This window comes from Sus scrofa, chromosome 2 (genome assembly GCF_000003025.6).
Source record: "Sus scrofa isolate TJ Tabasco breed Duroc chromosome 2, Sscrofa11.1, whole genome shotgun sequence".
NCBI lineage: Eukaryota > Metazoa > Chordata > Mammalia > Artiodactyla > Suidae > Sus > Sus scrofa.
Window position 1 is genome coordinate 66,192,060 of NC_010444.4, and position 22,023 is coordinate 66,214,082.

The 22,023-nt window shown below is 52.6% G+C and overlaps 2 protein-coding genes across 15 annotated transcripts; one reads left to right on the forward strand and one right to left on the reverse strand.

Moving 5' to 3' along the window:
- Positions 726–16,358, reverse strand: RNASEH2A (ribonuclease H2 subunit A). Of its 14 annotated transcripts, none has more exons than XM_021079456.1 (10): positions 15,398–15,511; positions 14,103–14,349; positions 12,843–13,261; positions 12,562–12,633; positions 12,313–12,439; positions 12,108–12,195; positions 8,740–8,877; positions 8,546–8,633; positions 6,837–6,960; positions 726–1,759 (listed from the first exon to the last, which is right to left on the reverse strand). In XM_021079456.1, the coding sequence occupies exons 3-10, from the start codon at positions 12,967–12,969 to the stop codon at positions 1,726–1,728; spliced, it is 798 nt and encodes a 265-aa protein (XP_020935115.1). In that variant the 5' UTR covers positions 12,970–13,261; positions 14,103–14,349; positions 15,398–15,511; the 3' UTR covers positions 726–1,725. The 14 variants fall into 14 exon arrangements, with proteins under 14 accessions (XP_020935115.1, XP_013846142.1, XP_020935082.1 ...); XM_021079423.1 differs by lacking the exon at positions 726–1,759 and adding an exon at positions 4,876–5,375 and having other exon boundaries at positions 14,103–14,374; positions 15,129–15,716; XM_021079433.1 differs by lacking the exon at positions 726–1,759 and adding an exon at positions 4,876–5,375 and having other exon boundaries at positions 14,103–14,308; positions 15,398–15,536.
- PRDX2 (peroxiredoxin 2) lies at positions 15,770–19,415 on the forward strand. The gene is made up of 6 exons (NM_001244474.1): positions 15,770–15,875; positions 16,365–16,476; positions 16,573–16,726; positions 17,286–17,408; positions 17,511–17,641; positions 19,085–19,415. The coding sequence occupies exons 2-6, from the start codon at positions 16,374–16,376 to the stop codon at positions 19,168–19,170; spliced, it is 597 nt and encodes a 198-aa protein (NP_001231403.1). The 5' UTR covers positions 15,770–15,875; positions 16,365–16,373; the 3' UTR covers positions 19,171–19,415.

Here is a 22,023-nt window from a genome sequence, read left to right on the forward strand (position 1 = left end):
GGGAGTGACAAGGGAAGGAGGTGTGCTCTCCCACTGTGTGCCACCAGCCCCATCAAGAAGCTTCCTGGGAGTTCCTGTCATAGCTCAGTGTTTAACAAATCTGACTAGTATCCATTAGGATGTGGGTTCGATCCCTGGCCTTGCTCAGTGGGTTAAGGAACCAGCATTGCTATGAGCTGTGGTGCAGGTCCCAGACACAGCTGAGATCCTGCGTTGCTGTTGCTGCTATGGCATAAACTGGCAGCTGCAGCTCTAATTCGACCCCTAGCCTGGGAACTTCCATATGCTGTGGGTGGGGCCCTAAAAAGACAAAAGAGAGAGAGAAGCTTCCTTTCTTGTATAGACCTCCAGACACACTTTATGGCCTTCCCCTCTGATTAAGCAGGCCCAACTGTGTCTGGCATAATGTCTTCTTTCCTTCTTTCCCACAAAGCAAAAGGGACCTAAAGCAAAGGACTGGACTCAGATTCAGGATTTTTTTCCCCGCCCCCGTGGCAGGCATAAATTCACCAAGCTAGGGATTGAGACCACAGTGCATTTGCGAACTATGCCACAACTGCAGCAACACCAGATCCTTAACCCACTGAGCCACAGGGGAACTTCCCAATAAAGCAGTTTTGCTGAATGCCTCCTGTGCCCAGGCACTGTGCTGAGTAGGATAGACCAGGCCCTTTTGCTGCCCTCAAGGAAGATGAAATAGCTCAAGAAGAGAAGTGGCTCACTGTGGGAGTAGCAGACAAGCATCTTTCAGATGAAAGAGACAGACTCAGTTCAAAGTGCCTTTAGCTATGACAGTGATAAGCTTCAGTAATGGCTGTATCTAGGTTCTTAAAATTATTGTTAGGCATCTTCTGCAATTTTTTTTTTTTTCTTTTTAGGGCTGCACCTGTAGCATGTGGAATTTCCCAGACTAGGGGAAATTCAGAGCTGCAGCTGCTGGCCTATGCTACAGATCCCATTGCGCCAGAGCAGGAACTCCTGACTGGCTCTTCTGGAGTTTAGTTTCTTCATCTATAAAATGGGAATAACAGTTCCCATCATAGGGTTGTTGGCAGAGTTAAATGAGTTAATGCAAGCTGTTCTGGTTATGCATTTCTGTGTAACAAAAACAAAACAAAACAAAACTCTAAACTTAATAGCGTAAAACAATAATCATTATCTTTCATGGTTCTGGAGTTTCCCTGGGCTCAGCTGGGTGGTTCTTGCTCAAGGAAGGACTCTCATGTAATTGCAGATAATAGCTGGGGCTTTATAAGCCTTTAAGGCTTCCTCACTCACATATGTGGTGGTTAGTACTGGCTCTTGCCTTGAACCTCAGCTGGGGCTGTCAGCCAGAGTAGCTCCAAGTGGCTTCTCTCAGTGGCTTGGGCTTCCTCAGAGCATGGTGTCAGGGTTCCAAAGGCAAGTGTCCCAAGAGAGCCAGGTGGAAGTTATCTCACCTCTGCTTTCTAGTCCCTAGTGTGAATCATTAAAGCCAGCTCATATTAAAAGGGAAGGTGTCCTTGATTCCAACTCCTCAGAGAAGGGGTGTCAAATAAAGTGCTTGGAAAGTGCTTGACATGTAATTAACACTCAATAAATGAAGAAGTCATCCGTGATCGCTGTTGTTGATGATGTTGTCTATGTGCTGTGTTAATGTGAGCAGGAGGATAAACAGGCATTCATGGAAGAATGAGGCAGATGATCAGGCCACAGTGAAGGACATTTCAAGCAGGCCTGAAGATTTCAGGTTCTGAGAACTTCCAGTTGCTCAGCAAGCCTGGAACAGAGCATGGGGACTGGGATCAAATCATGGAAGGCCTTGAATGCCTAGAGAAGGCACTTGGCCTTGATGATAAGGGGTGTGAGAGCCATGTGTTTACGCAGAAGATCAGACTGACATTCTTGCCCCACCATTAGCAAGCAGCTCAAGGGGAGGGTGAGACTGGAGGTGAAGGGCACCAGTGAAGAATTTGGGACAGAAACAAGGGAGTTCCTGTCGTGGCGCAGTGGTTAACGAATCCGACTAGGAACCATGAGGTTGTAGATTCGGTCCCTGCCCTTGCTCAGTGGGTTAAAGATCTGGTGTTGCCGTGAGCTGTGGTGTAGGTTGCAGATGTGGCTCAGATCCTGCGTTGCTGTGGCTCTGGCGTAGGCCGGTGGCTACAGCTCCGATTCGACCCCTAGCCTGGGAACCTCCATATGCCGTGGTAGCGGCCCAAGAAATAGCAAAAAGACAAAAAAAAAAAAAAAAAGAAACTGAAAGATGGGCAGAGGCAGATGAATGAGAGAGAACCAGAGGAATAGCCCACAAGACTGTCCTAAGGAGAGTACAGAGTGACCATCTGAAGCTTTCAAGAAGCAGGGGTTGTTGCCAACTTGGAAATCTTCGGCAGGTTTGGTGTGGGATTCTGGACTCCACATTTCAAACTCCCTGGTAAACTTGATGCTACTGGTCTGGGAACTCCACCCCCCACCTTTTTTTTTTTTTTCTTTTTTTGCTTTTTAGGGCTGCACCTATGGAAGGTGGAAGTTCCCAGGTTAGGGATTGAATCGAAGCTGCAGCTGAGGGCCTATGTCACAGCAACACGGGATCCAAGCCACGTCTGTGACTTACACCACAGCTCACTGCAAGGCAGGATGCTTAACCTACTGAGCAAGACCAGGAATGGAATCTGCCTCTTTACGGATACTAGTTGGGTTTGTAACCCATTGATCCACAATAGCAATCCACTTTCTTTTCTTTTCTTTTTTTTGTATTTTCTAGGGCCACACCTGCGGCACATGGAGATTTCCAGACTAGGGGTCTAATCAGAGCTGTAGCCGCAGGCCTTTGCCACAGCCACAGCAACGCAGGATCCGAGCCACATCTTTGACCTATACCACAGCTCATGGCAATGTCGGATCCTTAACCCACCGAGCAAGGCCAGGGATCGAACCCACAACCTCATGGTTCCTAGTTGGATTCGTTAACCACTGAGCCACGACGGGAACTCTGCATTCCACTTTATTATTTATTTATTTTTTGGCTTTTTGCCTTTCCCAGGGCCGCTCCCACGGCATATGGAGGTTCCAGGCTAGGGGTCTAATCCAAGCTGTAGCCACAGGCCTACGGCAGAGCCACAGCAACCCAGGATCCGAGACGCGTCTGAAACCTATACCACAGCTCATGGCAACGCCAGATCCTTAACCCACTGAGCAAGGCCAAGGATCGAACCCTCATCCTCATGGTTCCCAGTCGGATTCGTTAACCATTGCGCCACGACAGGAACTCCACCGCATTCCACTTTAAATAGCCAGAAATCCCACGACTTTGTCAGAAGAAATCTTTGTGAGTTACAGCTTTAGGATGCCCATTAATTTCTTTTCTTTTCTCTTTTTTTTTTTTTGATGGCCTCACCCAGGGCATATGTAAGTTCCCAGAACAGAGACTGAATCCGAGTCACAGCTGTGATCTATGCTGCAGCTGCACAAATGCTGGGTTGGATCCTTTAACCCACTGCATTAGGCCAGGGACTCAACCAGCACAACAACCTCTGCAGTGACCCAAGCTGCTGCAATTCGATTTTTTTTTTTAGGGCCGCACCCACAGTATATGGAAGTTCTCAGTTTAGGGGTCAGTCAGAGCTACTGCTGCTGGCCTACACCACAACCACAGCAAAGCAGGATCTGGGCTGCATCTGTGAACACCACCACAGCTCAACACCGGATCCCTGCCCACCGTGCGAGGCCAGGGATCGAACTCACAACCTCATGGTTCCTAGTCGGGTTTGTTAACCGCTGAGCCATGAAGGGAACTCCTGCAGTCGAGTTCTTAACCCACTGTGCCATAGCGGGAACTCCAATGTGGTTTGTTCTTTTGGCCACGCCCAAGACATGTGGAAGGAATTTTCCCAGCCAGGATAGAACCCAAGCCAAAGCAGTGGCAACACTATGGAGGAAACAGTGCTGCTGGGAGTAGAAGCCTTCACAGAGGGGAATTTGGAACTATCTGTCCAGGGAGTTCCCATCGTGGCTCAGTGGTAATGTACCAGTCTAGTATCCATGAGGACTTGGGTTCCATCCCTGGCCTTACTCAGTGGGTAAGGATCTGGCATTGCTGTGAGCTGCAGTGTAGGTCACAGATGAGGCTCAGATATGGGCATTGCTGTGGCTGTGGTGTAGGCCAGCGGCTACAGCTCCAATTTGACCCCTAGCCTGAGGACTTCCATATGCTATGGATGCAGTGCTAAAATGACAAAAAGAAAAAAAAAAAAAAAGGAAGTATCTCTCCAAATTACAAACCACACAGACCCTCTAATCCAGCAAACGTACCTGTGGGAATTTATGCTACACACAAGACAGTGTAAGAAATGATAACAAACCTGTCATTCCCTGCAGAAGCTGAGGGACAACTCCATGTCTATTAAGAGGTGTTAAACTACAGGACAGTTATGCCAGGGAGGGCTCTGCACTGTAATGGGAATGAGGAAGGGTTTTAGACACCTATTTGGAATTATCTCCAAGGTATACATAGTAAAAAGCACTGTGACCTAATGTATACTTTGTTTCCATTTCTATAAAGAAGGTTAAGATGTATCTGTATGGCACAAAATTGTAAAGCAACTATATTTTAATTTTGTTGTTGTTGTCTCTTTAGGGCCCCACCTGCAGCATATGGAAGTTCTCAAGCTAAGAGTCTAATGGGAGCTGTAGCCGCTGGCCTATGCCACAGCCACAGCAACGCAGGATCTGAGCCGGGTCTGCAACCTACACCACAGCTCACAGCAACACCAGATCCTTAACCCACTGAGCGAGGCCCAGCATGGAACCTGCAACCTCATGGATACGAGTAGGATTCATTTCCACTGAGCCGTGACGAGAACTCCCTATATTTTAATTTAAAAAAAAGAGATACATTTGTATGTATGTTTATAACATTCCAGGATATCTCCAGAAAGACCTAGAGGGCACCTGCTATGGTCTCAATGTTTGTGCCCAATCCTAAACCCCAAAGATGGTGTTGGGAAATGGAGCATGGGAGGTGATTAGGACATGAGGATGGCATGCTCATGAGTGGGATTAGTGCCCTTATAAAAGGAACCCCACAGAGATTTCTCATTTCTTCCACCATGTGAAGACACACGTCAGTCTGTGATCTGAAAGAGAGTCCTCACCAAAACCCTACCGTGCTAATATCCGGGTCTTGGACTTCCAACCTCCAGAACTGTGAAATAAAATAACTTGTCTGGGAGTTCCTGCTGTGGCACAAGAGGATTGGTGGTGTCTCTGCAGCTCCAGGGCACAGGTTTGATCCCCAGCTGGCACAGTGGATTAAAGGATCTGGCATTGCTGCAATTGCGGCAGAGGTTGCAACTGTGGCTTGGATCTGATCCTTGGTCCAGGAACTCCACATGCTGTGGGGCAGCCAAAAAAAAAAAAAAAACAAAAAAAAAAAACCAGCCTTGTTTATAAGCCTCCCATGCTATGGTACTGTTATAGCAGCCTAAAAAGGACTGAGACACGCCAGTAAGCCCACCAGTGTGCTGGTGGGTAGGATGGGAGAGAAGCTTCTCAATGTATTCCTTCCTAATTCTGCATCATACAAATATAATGTGCATTTTAAAATCAAATCGAGGCATTCCCTGGTGGCCTAGCTAGGATTGTCACTGCTGTGACACTCAGGTCACTGATGTGATGCAGGTTTGACCCCTGGTCTGGGAACTTCTGCATGCTGTGGGTGAGGCCATAAAAAAAGAAAAAAAGATAAAATAAATCAACCAAGGAGTTCCCAAGATAGCGCAACAGGATTGGTTGTGTCTTGTGATTGCTGGGACATAGGTATGATCCTCAGCCAGGCACAGTGGGTTAGTGAGCTGCAGTGCTTGGGTGGCAACTGCAGCCCAGATCTGATCCCTGGCCTGGGAACTCCATGCGCCACAGGGCGGCCCCCCCAAAAATCAATCAACCAAAACAATGTCTATCCTGTTTAGGTTACAAAAGCATCTGGGCCCAGGGGTTCCCACTGACCTCTCTCAGTGGGTTAAGTATCCAGCATTGCCCTGAGCTATGATGTAGGCCTCAGACATGGCTTGGATCCCAAGTTGCTGTGGCTGTGGTATATAGGCCGGAAGCTGCAGCTCCAATTTGACCCCTAGCCTGGGAACTTCCATATGTAGTGGGTATGGCCCTAAAAAGCAAAAAAATTAAAATATTAAAAAAGGAGAGGAGTTCCCGTCGTGGCGCAGCAGAAATGAATACACCTAGGAACCATGAGGTTGTGGGTTCGATCCCTGGCCTTGCTCAGTGGGTTAAGGATCTGGTGTTGCCATGAGCTGTGGTGTGGGTCGCAGACGTGGCTCGGATCTGGCGTTGCTGAGGCTCTGGCGTAGGCCGGTGGCTATAGCTCCAATTAGACCCCTAGCCTGGGAACCTCCACATGCCACGGGTGTGGCCCTAAAAACAAACAAAAAGCACCTGGGTCCAGAAATGGACAGAGCACACCCCCACCCCACCCCACCTCCACCCCAAAGTAGAACTCCCACATGTAGTTCTCTTCACACAATTTTAATCAATCAAACTGGGAGGTGGGGTGGGGGGCGTCTAAAGGGGATACGGGCTGGCTCCTAGAGAGTGGTGGCTGACTCCAGGCCCCGCTCCTGGAAGTACCGATGGGAGAGGTGGGGGCAGGGGTGGGTTCGGGGGCTTTTGCTGAAGTAGGACTTGATCTTCCTGAGTCCCTCCTGATCCCCTGTCTGCGAGTCCTCCCTGTGGGAGAGAGGTGGCGACACTGACCACTTCTGGGGGTCAGCCCTCCCAGACAGGCCTGAGCCCTGGCCTCTCACCCTCCTTCCTCAGAGCACCTCCAGGACACTTACCATGTAACATCTTCTGCCTCCTTCTCCAGGATGCTCTGGGCTGTGCGCCAACTGAACCGGACAAACTGGGGGAAGCCGAACACAGGGTCCACGTGCTTCCTCAACCAAGCTTTGGTCTTGGGATCTGGGGGAAGGGGAAGGTGGACAATGTGATAGCCCTGAGCCTGCCAATCACAGCTCCTCAGCCTGGCATCTGAGGCCCTGCCACCTCATCTCAGGCCTCCTCTTAAGTACCTGAGGCACCATCCAATGTCTAACTTCCTGCCATAGGACCTTTGCACAGGGAGTTCTTCCTGACTCCTTGTCTGGGCAACAGTTGCTCAAGGTGCAGTTTAGGGATACTGCCTCTGAGACATCTCCCTTACCTCCCCAAGGACAACAGCCACTGAACCTACATTTGAGGACCACTGGGTTAATGCCCCTCTCCCCCATGTAACCACAAACTCAGTGGGGTCGGGGAGGTCCTGGTTGGTCTGCTTCCTGAAAAATCCCTAAGGTTCAGTCCCACAGGGCATGTACCAGAGGCTCAGTAAGCACTGAATGCTGCCAAAACTGCCTTTGGCCTGGACCTGTTTTCCTCCCTTTGGCCTCATCTAAGTTCCAATCACAGACTTGCTGTGTTGCCCCACCCAACAACCAAAGGGTTCCTTGAACCCAGTCACTGAATCTTTGCATCTGCCCTATACCCCTGCCTCTTTAGGAGCTGAGGCAGGGAGTGGGATGGGGGAGGTGATCACAACAGCCCTCAGGTCCTTGGGGAAGTGGAAGGGAGGTAGGGCACAATCATTTCCATTTTATAGATAAGGAGCCTGAGCCTCCCGTAAAGACAAAAAAAAAAAAAAAAAAAGAGTTCCCATTGTGGCTCATTGGTAACAAACCCAACTAGTATCCAAGAGGGTTCGATCCCTGGCCTCGCTCAGAGGGTTAAGGATCTGGCATTGCTGTGAGCTGCAGTGTAGGTCACAGACATGGCTTAGATCCTGTGTGGCTGTGGCTGTGGTTTAGGCCAGCAGCTGCAGCTCCAATTCAAACCCTAGCCTGGGAACTTCCACCTGCTGGGGAAAAAAAAAAAAAGGAGCCTGAGCCTCATAATGAAAACAATGGTTTTGGGGGTTTTTTTTAGGGCCACACCTGTGGCATTTGGAAGTTCCAAGGCTAGTGGAAGAATCAGTGGTTGAATTGGAGCTGCAGCTGCCAGCCTTCACCACAGCCATGCCAGATTGGAGCCACGTCTATGACCTACACTGCAGATCATGGCAATGCTGGAGCCTTAACCCACTTAGTGAGGCCAGGGATTGAACCCGTGTCCCCATGGATACTAGTTGGGTTCGTTACCACTGAGCCATGACAGGAACTCTTTTTTTTTTTTGAAAAACAATGGATTTAAGCTAGGGCCACTGGGCATGGACATGGACTGGTACCCCTCTCTCTGTCCCCTACTTCTTAGCAAAGGGACAGATGGCCACTGTAGGTCTCAGTCCTTCACTGGGGCTACAGAGAGACAGCAGAGAGGGAGAAGGGGAGAAGGAAGAGAGCCTTTGAGACGGAATCTAGTTCTGCCACACATTGGCCATAAGTAAATCTCCCTCCACCCCTGGTCTGCACCTCAGCCTCTTCTGCTGCAGAGCAGCGTGGAGAGAACAACTTAGAAAAACTCAGAGGCAGTCGAGAGCTGCCTTGTTAGTTCATTGTCACTGCTGTCTGCTCACCATTGGGGTAGCCTGAGCCATAATCAGTGTCCAGGTCCTGTAGTTTCTCCACAAACTGCCAATTCCTCACAGCCTGGTCTCGAGCCACCTGTGGGCAAGACAGGCACTTGGGATCTTTCTCCTCATGAAGCAGCCGGGCCTGCCTCCTGCCCAGGTGGATGTGGGGAGCTGTCCATGGCCAGCGGGGGCCCAACCTTGGCACAGATACTGGCAGCGCTGACCACAGGGTAGAGGGCATCTGCCTTGGCCTTGACTGTCACCTCAATGTCAGGAAAGCGCTGCTGCAACCGCTCCTGGTATGTCTCTGGGAGCCCCACAGTGTCCACAAACACCTGCCGTGATGACAGAAACATATTCATTCAACAAGCATCCGGAAAAACAACTGTGCCCATGATCCAGCTAAACAGCCTTTGCACTTGCTGTTCCTATGGCCTGGAATACACTTCTCTCAGCTCCAGCCCCAGCTGCACCTTCCTCCCAGAGGATCTCAGCTCAAATGTCACCTCCAAAGGAGGCTTCCCTGAATCACACAATATCCAGTCTACATTTATTGAGCACCTACTACATGCCAGGAGTAGCTCTAGGTGCCAGGGACATAGCGTGAACACACCAGACAAAAACCCGTATTATCAGAGTTCCCATCATGGCTCAGCTGAAACAAATTTGACTAGTATCCATGAGTTCACAATCCCTGGCCTCACTCAGTGGGTTAAGGATCCAGTGCTACCATGAGCTGTGGTGTAGGTCGCTGATGCAATTCAATCTGGCATAGCTGTGGCTGTGGCGCAGGCCAGTGGCTATAGCTCCAATTCAACTCCTAGCCTAGGATCCTCCATAGGCCGAGGGTGTAGCCCTAAAAAAAAAAAAGACCAAAAAAAAAACCAAAAAAAAAAACACCCACAAAAAAACACCTCTATCCTCCTGGGTAGGATAGCCTGATGAGGACCACAGACAAGAAACAGAAAAGCGTTCCCACTGTGGCATAGTGGGTTAAGAATCTGACTGTAGCGGCTTGGGCTGCTGCAGAGGCATGGGTTCCCTAGCTCATCACACTGAGTTAAAGGATCTGGCATTGCTGCAGCTATGGTTCAGATTCAATCCCTGTCCTGGGAACTTCTATTTGCTGTGAGTACAGCCACTTTTAAAAAAGAAAAAAGAAACAGAATAAATAATAAAGCATAAGGGAGATCCAGAAGTGGTTATTAATTTTAAACAGTTCGGGGAGATTCAGGGGAGGTCACTCTGAGATGGTGACATCTGAATAAAAGCCTGAAGGAGACAGGGGAATGAGCCATGGGGAGATCTGGGAAAGAGTGTCCTAGGCAGAGAGAACAGCAAGCACAAAGGCCCTGAGGTGGGACCATACCAAATGCTCTGTACAGTAGTACAGTCACCACATGGCTGGAGCAGAGATGAGGTCAGAAAAGTAACAGAAAAAGTAATCTCCAGAGCAGGTATTATTCTCAAAAACCACCTTTACTATTTGCGTACCAACTGCCTATCCTTCTCCCCTGACTTGGTCATGAACCCCTGAGGGCAGAGACCTTGTCTGTCTGCAGCAATACTGCATCATCAGTTCCACCTTCCAGTCCTGGATCTTGGCCACCTCCTCAGCAAGCACCCCCCCTTGTTACTTTCCCTATCTCTAGTGTATCTGCCCTTGTGATTCATTCAAAACAGTCTGTTCTAAAAAAAAAAAAAAAAAAAAAAGGAGTTCCCGTCGTGGCGCAGTGGTTAACGAATCTGACTAGGAACCATGAGGTTGCGGGTTCAATCCCTGCCCTTGCTCAGTGGGTTAACGATCCGGCGTTGCCGTGAGCTGTGGTGTAGGTTGCAGACGTGGCTCGGATCCCGCGCTGCTGTGGCTCTGGCGTAGGCCAGTGGCTACAGCTCCGTTTCAACCCCTAGCCTGGGAACCTCCATATGCCGCGGGAGCGGCCCAAGAAATAGCAAAAAAAAAAAAAAAAAAAAAAAAAAAACAGTCTGTTCTTTACCTCAGAGCACTGGATGCAATGCCAATTTCTATTTCTCTCTGGTGATTTAATCTCATTCTCCACTTGCTCGTGAATTTTCCTGATTTCATTCCCACTGTGATCAGAAAATTAAATATTGCGATTTACATTTCAAAAAGATGTAAAAGGGTCACACTTGTCTGCTGCTGTGTGGGGAGGGGGCTGGAGGAGGATGGGGCAGGCATCCAGGAGGGGAGGGTGCCTTGGGTTAGGATAGAGACTGCAGGCAGGTGAACAGATGTGGGATTTGTTCTCAACACTGAGCCTTTAGGATATGGAGATAGGTTAGATGGAGGTGAGGCTAGGGCCTCCACTATGGTCCTCAGTGGAACACACATTTAGGGTAGAAGAAGCAGCAGGAAGTCAACAGCAATAACAATTTTTTTGTTTTTTGTTTTTGCCTTTTAGGGCCAAACCCATGGCATATGGACGTTCCCAGACCAGAGGCTGAATGGGAGCTATAGCTGCCAGCCACAGACAGGTGGGACCCTACAACACAGCTCACAGCAATGCGGGATACCCCACCCACTGAGCGAGGTCAGGGATCAAATGCACGTCCTCATGGATACTAGTTAGATTCATTTCCGCTACGCCAAAAGGGGTACTCCAACAGTTTCTTTTTTGGTTTTCCTTTTTGTTAAAAAAAATCTATTAATCGGTACTGTAACTTCCTGTTTTTTTTTTAAGGGCCGCACCCGTGGCATATGGAGTTTCCCAGGCTGGGGGTCCAATAGGAGCTACAGCTGCCAGCCTACACCACAGCCACAGCAACACAGGATCCAAGCCTTGTCTGCAAGCTATACCACAGCTCACAGCAATGCCAGATCCTTAACCCACTGAGCAAAGTCAGGGGTCAAAGCCACAATCTCATGGTTCCTAGTCAAATTGAGATTCATTTCCACTGTGCCATGATGGGACCCCCCCCCGCCTTTTTTTGTTTGTTTGTTTGTCTTTTTAGGGCCACGGCCACGGCATATGGAGGTTTCCAGGCTAGGAGTCTAATTGGAGCTGTAGCTGCTGGCCTACGCCACAACCACAGCAATGCAGGATCTGAGCCTTGTCTGACCTACACCACAGCTCACAGCAATTGCCCAATCCTTAACCCACTGAGCGAGGCCAGGGATCGAACCTGCAACCTCATGGTTCCTAATCAGATTTGTTTCCGCTGTGCCACAATGTGAATTTCCGTGTTTTTCCTTTTCTTACAGCCGCACCTGTGATATATGGAGGTTCTCTGACTAGGGGTCAATTGGAGCTGCAGCTGCTGGCCTAAGCCACAGCCACAGCAATGCTGGATCCAAACTACATTTGGAACCTATGCTGTCACTCGTGGCAACACTGGAGTCTTAACCCACTGAGCGAGGCCTGGGATCATCCCTGCATCCTCATGGCCACTATGTCAGGTTCTTAAACTGCTGAGCCACAACAGGAACTCCCAAGTAACAAATGTTCTTGAGGTAATCCAGGTGTACTTGATGCAGAGTGTCCACTGCACTTTTATACACCTATTTTACCCTGATCAAGTAGAGGCAATTCAACAATTAGCTCACCTGGGCCACTTTCACACCCTGGTCCAATGCATACTGCACCAGCCCAGTGGCTGTATCATGGGACAGAGAGTTCAGATTGTATTTAACCCTGCAGTGGAGAACAGAGCCCAGTGAATCTCATTCCCATCATTCATCCCTTCCAGCCCATGCTGGCTGCGCCCCCTCCAACCCGGCACCCCCTCACCGCGGGGACCCCCCCCCTCACCGCCCAAGCATGCTGGTAGAGATGAGATTTGGAGATAGCACGTCCAATGCCCAGCCCACAAAGTCTCCGTCCTCCTCCATTTTCGCAAAGAGCCTGTCCCGCTCGCTCTCTGACAGGGTCTTTGAATCTAGGAGGATTGGGAGAGAAAGGGAGCAGCCAGTTGTCCCAATTTCTGCTCTCCCCCTGCAGCTGGCACCCGCCCCTGCATATGCCCAGGAACCCCCTCCCTAGATGTACCCCAGGACTCACCTGCCACTTTCAGGGCCTCCAGATCTGCCAGGCGGGACAGAGGGCAATAGCATATGGCATAGACCATGGGGCCTGGGAAAGAGGGGGGATCTAACCAGTGAGCTCATGAAAGCTGCCTTCTCTATTCCATCATCACCGCTTTTTTCCGGTACCATCACCAGTGCCATGACCATCACTACTCTTACTCCCCTCCCCAAGTCCGGTGCAATCCCGGCTTGCGTTCCAGTGCAACTTGCATCCCCGTTATCACGCCCCTCCCCCACCCGGCCCTAGGAGCGCACCCAGCACCGGGCCCCGGCCCGCTTCATCGACGCCCAGGACGCAGGGTTCCTTGAGGCACACAGCGGGCACAGGCGAGTTCAGGCGACAGCGGCCCGTATTGTCTCTTTCCAGCTCGCTGAGATCCATGACGTCTCGGCTGCCGCCACCAGCCGCAGGAATGAAGTCTGCAAGGAAAGTTCTTGGCGCCCCTTTTCCGCAGGCCCCGAAGCGGTACTAGCTCTCGACCAATTGTCGTCCAGGACACGCCCCCAACGCTCCCGCCGCCGGTGACGTTTGTGCAGCCGACGCCGACACCGCTGCCGTGTGGCTTCCTGGGAATTGTAGTTCCCGAGGTTGACCAGTGTTCCCTGGGTTTGGGAAACAGGGTGGGCGGGTCGCTTTCCAAGCTCCGCCCTGGTGTCTCTGGACACCTCCGGGGCTAGAGAAAGGAGAGGAAAGCAAAGGGAAATTGAGGCGGGCCTTGAAGGACCTAACATGATCAGGGCCGAGAAGGTCGAATACCACTAGACTGCCAGAATATGACGTCCGCATCACTGAGTTCCTGACCCCTATCCGGCTTCAGGCCCTCTGTACTCGCGGTCCCTGTCACTCCACACAATCTAAGCCCTCTGGACTAGGTATCACTGCGCCACTGGGCTCAAACCTTTGGACTTGGAGTCCCCCAGCTCCCTCTCTCCGTTGCTCACTCGGAGCCCCCTGCCCCTCTCCCGCTCCCTACCCTCTGCGTCATCCGGGCTACGCCTCCCGTACCCCCGAAACGAGATCCCAGACCTCCAGACTCTGGCTCAGAGTCTCCGCCCACCATGCAAGCTCCTTCCCCACCCCTCAACTCCGGGTTCACGCCCCCGCCCCCCTCCATCGCCCTCTTCCCTCTCTCTCCCACATGAGGCGCACGCCTCCCACATTTGTCCGCCACCCCCACCGCACATCTCTGTTTATTCCCTGTTTTCAGCGGGGCTCATGCTCTCCGCCTGCGGGTTTCTGTTCCTCACCAGGGTCCCAGTTCCTCTATCTCCATTTTCCCCTCCCCGCCCCCACAACCTTTCTTCCTTTCTCATCGGACACCAGCGGGGCTCGCACCTCCTGACAGCTCTCCCTTCCCACACTGCGCTCAAACCGCAGGCTTAGTGCCTCAGTGTTCCATTCCAGGTGTCCGCCCCACCCCCACAGCCCTTCCTCTCTCCCCGCCCACCCTGGGGACTCGCGGCCTGGATTTGCTAGGTCGCGCCGGCCGCTGCTCTTCTGTGCCCGCTCCACACCTGGGCTCAGGGCCTCCAGTCGCAGTCTTTCGGCTCGCAGGATGAACAATCCCGTTGCCTGCAGGGCCGCACCTGCACTAGATTCTCGCTGTCCATGAACACCGGGCCGGGCGCTGTGCCCACCACCTCGCGGCTGCGCTCCTGCTTGCCCAGGTCGCAGAAACAGCGCCACTTTCCCCACGGACCAAGGACGGAGTCTTTCAAGTCTAAGGATGGAGGACCAGGTAGGGGGGGAACATATCCCCCCCTAGGAAGGGAGGAAGATAAAGACACTGACAAATAACAACAGTTCATGTTTGCTGGGCCGTTCTTCTGTGCCAGGTACCCTACCACAGATTATCCCCTTTAATCTTCCCACTAGTCCCAGATTGAGAAACTGAGACCTAGAGAGAACAAGCCAGCCTTCCAACACACATCTGAGGAGTGCCCCAGAGAGACTGCAAAATGACACTTTCCACCTGTGCCTGCCTGTTCAGATGGGAGTGTGGTACAATACCCTTGGTTTTCACCATCTGAAGGTGACTCCCATTTTCAGGGGCGTGACCTGAGCCTTTCTCCAGTGGACAGTGTCACATGACCAACAGGGTTTCCAGGTAGTAAATTAAATTACATGATTGGCATAATGAAGGTACTTAAAGCCCCTGGCGATGTGCTAGCATGGAATACAAAAACAATTATTATGGCCACTTTTAAAGCAGCCACGTCATTTATCAGATGCCCTTTACAACTGTTTATTGACTCCTCCCTACAGCCTTTCTTGACAGGTCTTAGCACAACTCATAATGTCTTGACACCTTATGCCCTCACCAAGACAGTACTGGCCTCTTTCCATTCCTTTGTCAGAACTTTTGGAGTTGGCAGTTGCTGATCGGACTCCCTGGCCCACTCTTCCCCCTAAATCTTCGATTTTTGGCTTTTGCTTGTCATTCTGGCTGCATTGGTTATCTTTATTCAGCCGGGCCTTTTCTGATTTCAGAAGTTTACCTGCGCCCTTCCTTCTCTATCTCTGCTCTTGCCAGCACTTACCTGTGAGTTTATGGTTATGTCTACTTCGGTATTTATTGCTTGCCCGCGTCCTCTCTCCCCATGTTAAGCTGCTTAAAGACAGTCTCAGTCTCAATTTACAGATAAGTAAACTGAACGTCAGAGTAACCAACCAACCCAAGGGGCGCCGCCAGTGCGCAAGTGGGCAGAGGTTGGAAGTCCCTGGAGGAGGGTCTATTTGCAGCCAGCTGGTGAAGTGGTGGGACAATGAGGCACTTTTCCGCACTGTCACATCCGCGGCCTGTGGTTACCTTTCTCCTGATGCTGCAGCTGCAGCTGCTCCCAGGTGTCCCCTTCGCCCTGCTCTCCGAAGTACTGGTAGTCGGGGGTGACCTGTGCAAAGGTCGCCAGCAGCAGGAGCATCAGAGGCGTCAGCAGTAGCGCCGCCCGGCTCCGGGCCATGCCGGACTCCAACCGACGCCGGCGCGCTCCAAAGAGGAGCCCCGCGCGGAGTCTGCGGCGCTGGCACCAGCCTCGAGGGCTAGCGCAGAGGTCGGGATCCGCGGCCGCGCGTCTCCCCCCGCCGCTTGCGGGCACGTGGACCCGGCCGGCTCCGTTTCCCCTCTCTTGCGCTTGCAGTGGACCCGACCGCTCGTCCGCCCACCCCTCCGCCCTGCGCGTCATGGTTCGGGCCGAGCATAAAAGGCTCCCCGTGCCTGGGCGCGCTTGGCCCCGAGAACGCAAGTACCTGAGTCTTCTCGTCGGTGCGTCCCGCCCTTGCCCACGCAGGTATGGACACTTGGAGTGCATTGGGCTGCAGGGAGAGCCCGGTTGGAGCAGCTCGGGCCCTATCCAGACCTGAGTTGGCCGCCTTTGTTTTCCGCCCGCAGTAGTGGCTGCCTTTGTCCTTTCGGGGAAAACCGAGGCCAGAGCTTGGAGTACAGGCCGCATCCCCAGGCTCACCGCCCCCAGCTCGCGGCGTCCCCTCTTGGGACCGTGGGTTTGCGCGCCAGCACTCGGGCATACGCGCTAACGGGAGGGTTGGGAGGGTCGGGCGGCCGCCGCGGGACGCTCTAGCTGTGTAAGGGGGCGGGTCTCCCACATTCTCCAGGCCAGTGCAGACCTGGTCTCAGAGAGGGTGCGGGGCATTGCTGCTGCTGCCGCCGCCGCCGCTCTGACTCAGTAACTGGGCCCGGTACGCAGCGTGACCTTGGGAAGCGGGGACAAAGGGTCTTCCCCAGCGTACTCACCCGGAGCGGGGGGCGGGGGGGGTCTCAGCTTTCAGTCATGGCCTCTGGCAACGCGCACATCGGAAAGCCCGCCCCGGAATTCCAGGCCACTGCCGTGGTGAATGGCGCCTTCAAGGAGGTGAAGCTTTCTGACTACAAAGGTGAGGGCGGGGTGGAGGTGGCCCTGACGGGGTGAGGGCACAATCATTAGAGTCACTGGGCCCTAACTCCTTGTCTGTTTCGACGCCATTCCCCAGGGAAGTACTTGGTCCTCTTTTTCTACCCGCTGGATTTCACCTTTGTGTGCCCCACGGAGATCATCGCTTTCAGCGATCGAGCTGAGGAGTTCCACCAGCTGGGCTGCGAGGTGCTGGGCGTCTCCGTTGACTCTCAGTTCACCCACCTGGCTTGGTAGGAGTGGGGACCAGCAAGGAGGGGAGGGTGCAGCTAAACCTACTATCTCTATAGGGTACAAGTTCTGTGTTCTCTTGGCAGACGTTCAGCCTCTGCGCCTCCCTTTCCTGTCTTGAAAATAATGGAGATAGTGATGCCCAAGTCCTTAAGGATGATGAAAGTCATTAGCATTTGTAAACTAGTTGCATGGCAGCCCAGTGAGTTGCAGATGCTTTATCTAACTCAGGGCCACATGGCCTCCCTCCCAAGAACTACTTCAACCAGGTGGAAACTCCAGTTTGAGAGAGTGAAGCGCTGGGCCCCAAGATGCTGGAGGTCACCAGCACATGTGAAGCCACTTTGCTGGAGTGTTAGCTTAGTCTTCCCAGCTGTGGGAAACAGCCCCTGCTCCCACTTCAGGGTGGGATGGGTGGGGCTCCCAGGGCCTTGCTCTAAAGCCCCTTATCTCTCACCTCCAGCACCCTTTCTCCAGTCCTTATCACACCCAGGCCCACAGGGTGAGGACCCTGCTGTGCCAGGCTTCCTGAGGTCCCAGCCCTATCTCCCCTTTCCCCAGGATCAACACCCCACGGAAGGAGGGAGGCTTGGGCCCCCTGAAAATCCCCCTGCTGGCTGATGTAACCAGAAACTTGTCCCTTGATTATGGTGTGCTGAAGGAAGATGAAGGCATCGCCTACAGGTACTGTGGGACCTTTGGGAAGCCCCCATCCTCAGGGTGAGGGGACCAGTCTTGGATGATGCCCCAGGCTCCCACTCCTCACTATGAACCCTGATATTTCAGGGGCCTTTTTATCATCGATGGCAAGGGTGTCCTTCGCCAGATCACTGTCAATGATTTGCCTGTGGGACGCTCTGTGGATGAGGCTCTGAGGCTGGTCCAGGCCTTCCAGTACACAGACGAGCATGGGGAAGGTGAGCAGACACCACATTCACGTGGTTTCACACGTGTACTCATGCAGCTCTTGTCTATGCATATGTTCACTGCATTCATATCATTGCTATGATATAGATGTGAGGGCCCTAAAGAAGACTCAGCTTAGGGCATTGTCTGCAGGAAGTTTCTAATCTGGTGGGGAAGCTACCTCAATATAAGGGTGGGGAGTTGGGAGCTGGGAGCTGGGAGATAATAGAAATCTCTAAGAGGTTTTGTTTTACTTGTTTGTCTTTTTGTCTTTTAGGACCACACCAGCAGCATATGGAGGTTCCCAGGCTAGGGGTCAAATCAAAGCTATAGCCACTGGCCTATGCCACAGCCACAGCAACGTGGGATCTGAGCCACATCTGCAACCTACACCACAGCTCATGGCAAAGCCAGACCGTAACCCACTGAGCAAGGCCAGGGATTGAACCCAAGTCCTCATGGATGCTAGTCGAGTTCGTGAACCACTGAGCCACAACGGGAACTCCTGTTTGTTTTTTAACTTTAGAGCCATACCCACAGTATATGGAAGTTCCCAGGAAGGGGCCGAATCAGAGCTACAACTGCTGGCCTACCCCACAGCCACAGCAATGTCAGATCCAAGCTGCATCTTCGACCTACACCACAGCTCATGGCAACGCCAGATCCCTAACCCATTGAACAAGGCTGGGGATTGAACCCTCATCCTCATGGATACTACTTGGGTTCGATTCTGCTGAGCCACAATGGAAACTCCTGTAGGAGGTATTTGAGAAAGCACGTGCCAAGTCAGGCTTGAATATTACTTGAATCAGAGTATCTTCTTGAGTGAAAGACACATCCTGACTACAGGCCCTCAAAGTCCAGTGGGGATGGGGCTGAGAGAGAAATATGGAATTAAAGGAGCCCAAATGAGTTCCCTGGTGGCACAGCAGGTTAAGGATCCATCATTATCACTGCTGTGGCATGGGTTTGATCTCTGATCAGAGAACTTCTGCTTGCCACGTGTGTGGCAAAAAAAAAAAAAAAGGCAAAATTAAAATGTTAGCCTGAGGAGTTTGTACTGTGGCAGGCAATAGGATCTGGAGTGTCTCTGCAGTACCAGGATGCAAGTTCATTTGATCCCCAGCCTGGCAAAGTAGGTTAAAGGATCTGGCATTGCTGCAGTTGTTGCATAAGACACAACCATGCTTTGGATCTTATCCCTGGCCTGGGAACTCCATATGCCCCATGGTGGCCAAAAGTAGATAGAAAAAAATATCAGCCAGAAAATCCTGCAGCTGGGCTTGAGAGGCTTCTCTCATCATGTGGCAGGGTCTTGGGCCTGGACCACTTGGCTCCAGGCTTTTTCGTCTGGAACTCATGCTCTTGCTTTGCCTCTGTCTGTCCCCTCACTACTGCTCAACCTTTAATAAGGCAATTTAGCCTTATGTGTGCATCCCTATGTCTTTCCACAGTCTGTCCTGCTGGCTGGAAGCCAGGCAGCGACACAATCAAGCCCAACGTGGATGACAGCAAGGAATATTTCTCCAAACACAACTAGGCTGGCAGATATATGGCAAGCTTGGGCTCTGGCCTCCATCTGTGCCCCTCCCTCGGTGCCCTGTACTGACCCAGGAAAAGCCAGACCTGCCCCTTGAGACTCCACAGTCCATAATCCTAGAGGACTAGGCCAGGGCCTTCTCAAGCTCCTCTCTGGGAGCTGGTGAATGGTGACCCCCTTTCCTGGAGCGACATAGCTGGGTACAGGCCTTTTGGTGACCAATAAAGTATTAGGGACAAATGTAAGTCTGTGTTGGTGTGGTTTGTCTGGATGTGGTACCACCCCTGCTTCTACAGGCTCTGCCCTGAAAAACTGACACTGTGGTTACTGATCTCCACCACTAGGTGGAAGCATTGCCTCAAGATCGCTGCCTACTCTCCGTCTCCGCCTGAAAGGTGCAGAGTTGGGGGAGGGAGGGGCAGGGAGGAGGTGGCGCTGTGGGCACCCTACAATGGAACGAGTCTCAGGCTGCCTTACATCCCAAAACCAGGCCATGCTGGGCAGTGCCCACACCTTGCCATCAGGCAGCCTGGGTTCAAATGCCACTTAAGGGCTGTGATCTTGCCTGGGTCTCTTCAACGCAAGATGGGAATTGACAACCAGACCCCCTCACCATGCAAATTAAAGGAGAGAAAGTATGTGAAGCTCGGGGCCCTGGGGCTGAAAGAAGAAGGTGGGGACCCAGTCCTGAGAGCAGAACCAAGAGGGAGCTTGAGCTACACAAACAATCCGTACTGCAAGTTCTGCCCCACCCCAGGTTGGAAGGAGTGCACAACTGCCCCTGGAGTGGAACAGTGAGGATTAAGCTGGAAGGTAGGTGTTAGGAGCAAGAGAGGGTTTGAAGGAGTACAGTTTGATGCTGTGCAGGTTCAGGCAAGTGGCTTTACCACTCTGAGTTCTATTTCCTTCCACATAAAAGGAAGGAAATGTGTACCTGTGGCATATGCAAGTTCCTGGGCTAGGGGTAGAATTGGAGCTGCAGCTGCTGGCCTACACCACAGCAATGCCAGATCCAAGCCATATCTGTGACCTATACCAAAGCTTGCGGCAATGCCAGTTCCTTAACCCACTGAGCAAGGTCAGGGATCGAACCCACGTCCTCATGGATACTAGTCAGGTTGGTAACATGCTGAGCCACAACAGGAACTGCCACAGACCTATTATTATTATTTTTGTCTTTTTGCTATTTCGTGGGCCGCTCTCGTGGCATATGGAGGTTCCCAGGCTGGGGGTCGAATTGGAGCTATAGCTGCCAGCCTATGCCAGAGCCACAGCAATGCAGGATCCGAGCCGCGTCTGCAACCTACACCACAGGTCAAGGCAACGCCGGATCGTTAACCCACTGAGCAAGGGCAGGGACCGAACCCGCAACCTCATGGTTCCTAGTCGGATTCGTTAACCACTGCGCCACGACGGGAACTCCAGACCTATTATTAATAACGCTATCCAGCTGGTCAATGTTGGAATACCCTCCAAGGGCACTCATCTCAGCCTTGGAATTTTATCTACACTTCTCCCCAAGGCCCTTCGTGGTCTTCTCTGACCTCATCTCCCCTATCCTGGTACACTTAATTGCAACACATTGGCTTCTTGATATTCTTTAAGACTGAATTTGTTTTGGCCACAGGAAGCATGTGCTGTTCTCTCTGCTCAGAACACTGTTACTCAGGGTTTTCTTAGGGCTCAGCTTCAAATCTGCTGAAAAGCCACTTCATTAAAGGTCCACATTCCCCATCCAGTCTCCAAAGCAGCTCACCTTCCTTGCCCCATCACTACCAGTTTTTTTCTCTTCCTAGCACTCACCAACTCTGAACAAGCAACTCTGTTTGCTTGTTTATTGTCTGTCTGCCCTAATCCAGACAGTGACTCCAGGGCTGGGTTGTTCAGTATTTTATTAATGAATTAATGAAGCGTCTCTTTCTACTCGCCTTGCCCTTGTGGCCTGGTTTCCCTCTGCTCCTGAGGACTTCCAGCTCCAAAGCCAGCCGCCCCCCCTCCCCGCCAGGGGTCATCAGCCACCCTCCCACCCGTCCCAGCTGCGGGGGTGGCAGCCCCATGCGAGGGCGGCGGCGCCCAAGCAGGCGGCCCGAGCAGCCGCCCCGGCAGGACCAGACCTGGCAGTTGCCTCGCTCCCGGCCTGGCACCCGGGAGGGGAAACTGGCAGGCGGGCACCGCCCTTCCTGGCACGGGGGAGGGGGGGAACCGCGGCGGCAAAGACGCGCAGGCAACTGCAACCCCCCGCCCGGGTCAGGTCAGACAGAGTGGGCGTGGGCGTGGTAAGGCCCAGGCGCCAGCCCGATGGGGGGAGGCTCTGGGGTGGTTCCGGGGTCTCAGGAGCACCGTCCGCCCACCGCGGACACTGGACCCAGGCCTGGGGCTTTCCGGGCCTCTGCAGCCTCCTGCCTGGGAAAATCCCGGCCCCCTTCCCGGCGCCGCGGTCCTGCCCGGCAGAGCGGGGGAGGGGATTCCCGGAATCTGCCCGGAGACCGCCGTCACGTCACTAGGCAGAATCAGCCCTTGTTTGGACACCGCTTCCGCTGCGTCAGCGGGGAAAGCCCCGGCGCGCGCGGCTGGGCGGGGCCGGGCCTGCGCATTGCGCGTTTCGCCCGAGGCATCCACCCCCCGGTTCTGGGCAGCTGGACCGCGTCCACGCCCTGGACCTTCCAACCCCGGAGATCAGGGGACGCGAGAAGGGTTGGACACCCGGGCTACGGCTGCCGGATGCCTGAACAGAGCTAGTGAGGATGACAAAGTTACAGGAGCAAGCTACAAACTGCAGTGGGGTGGGGGCAGACGAGTACTCTCTTCCCTCCGCCCTCCCGGCTTGGGGGAAAAAAAAAAAAAAGACAACAG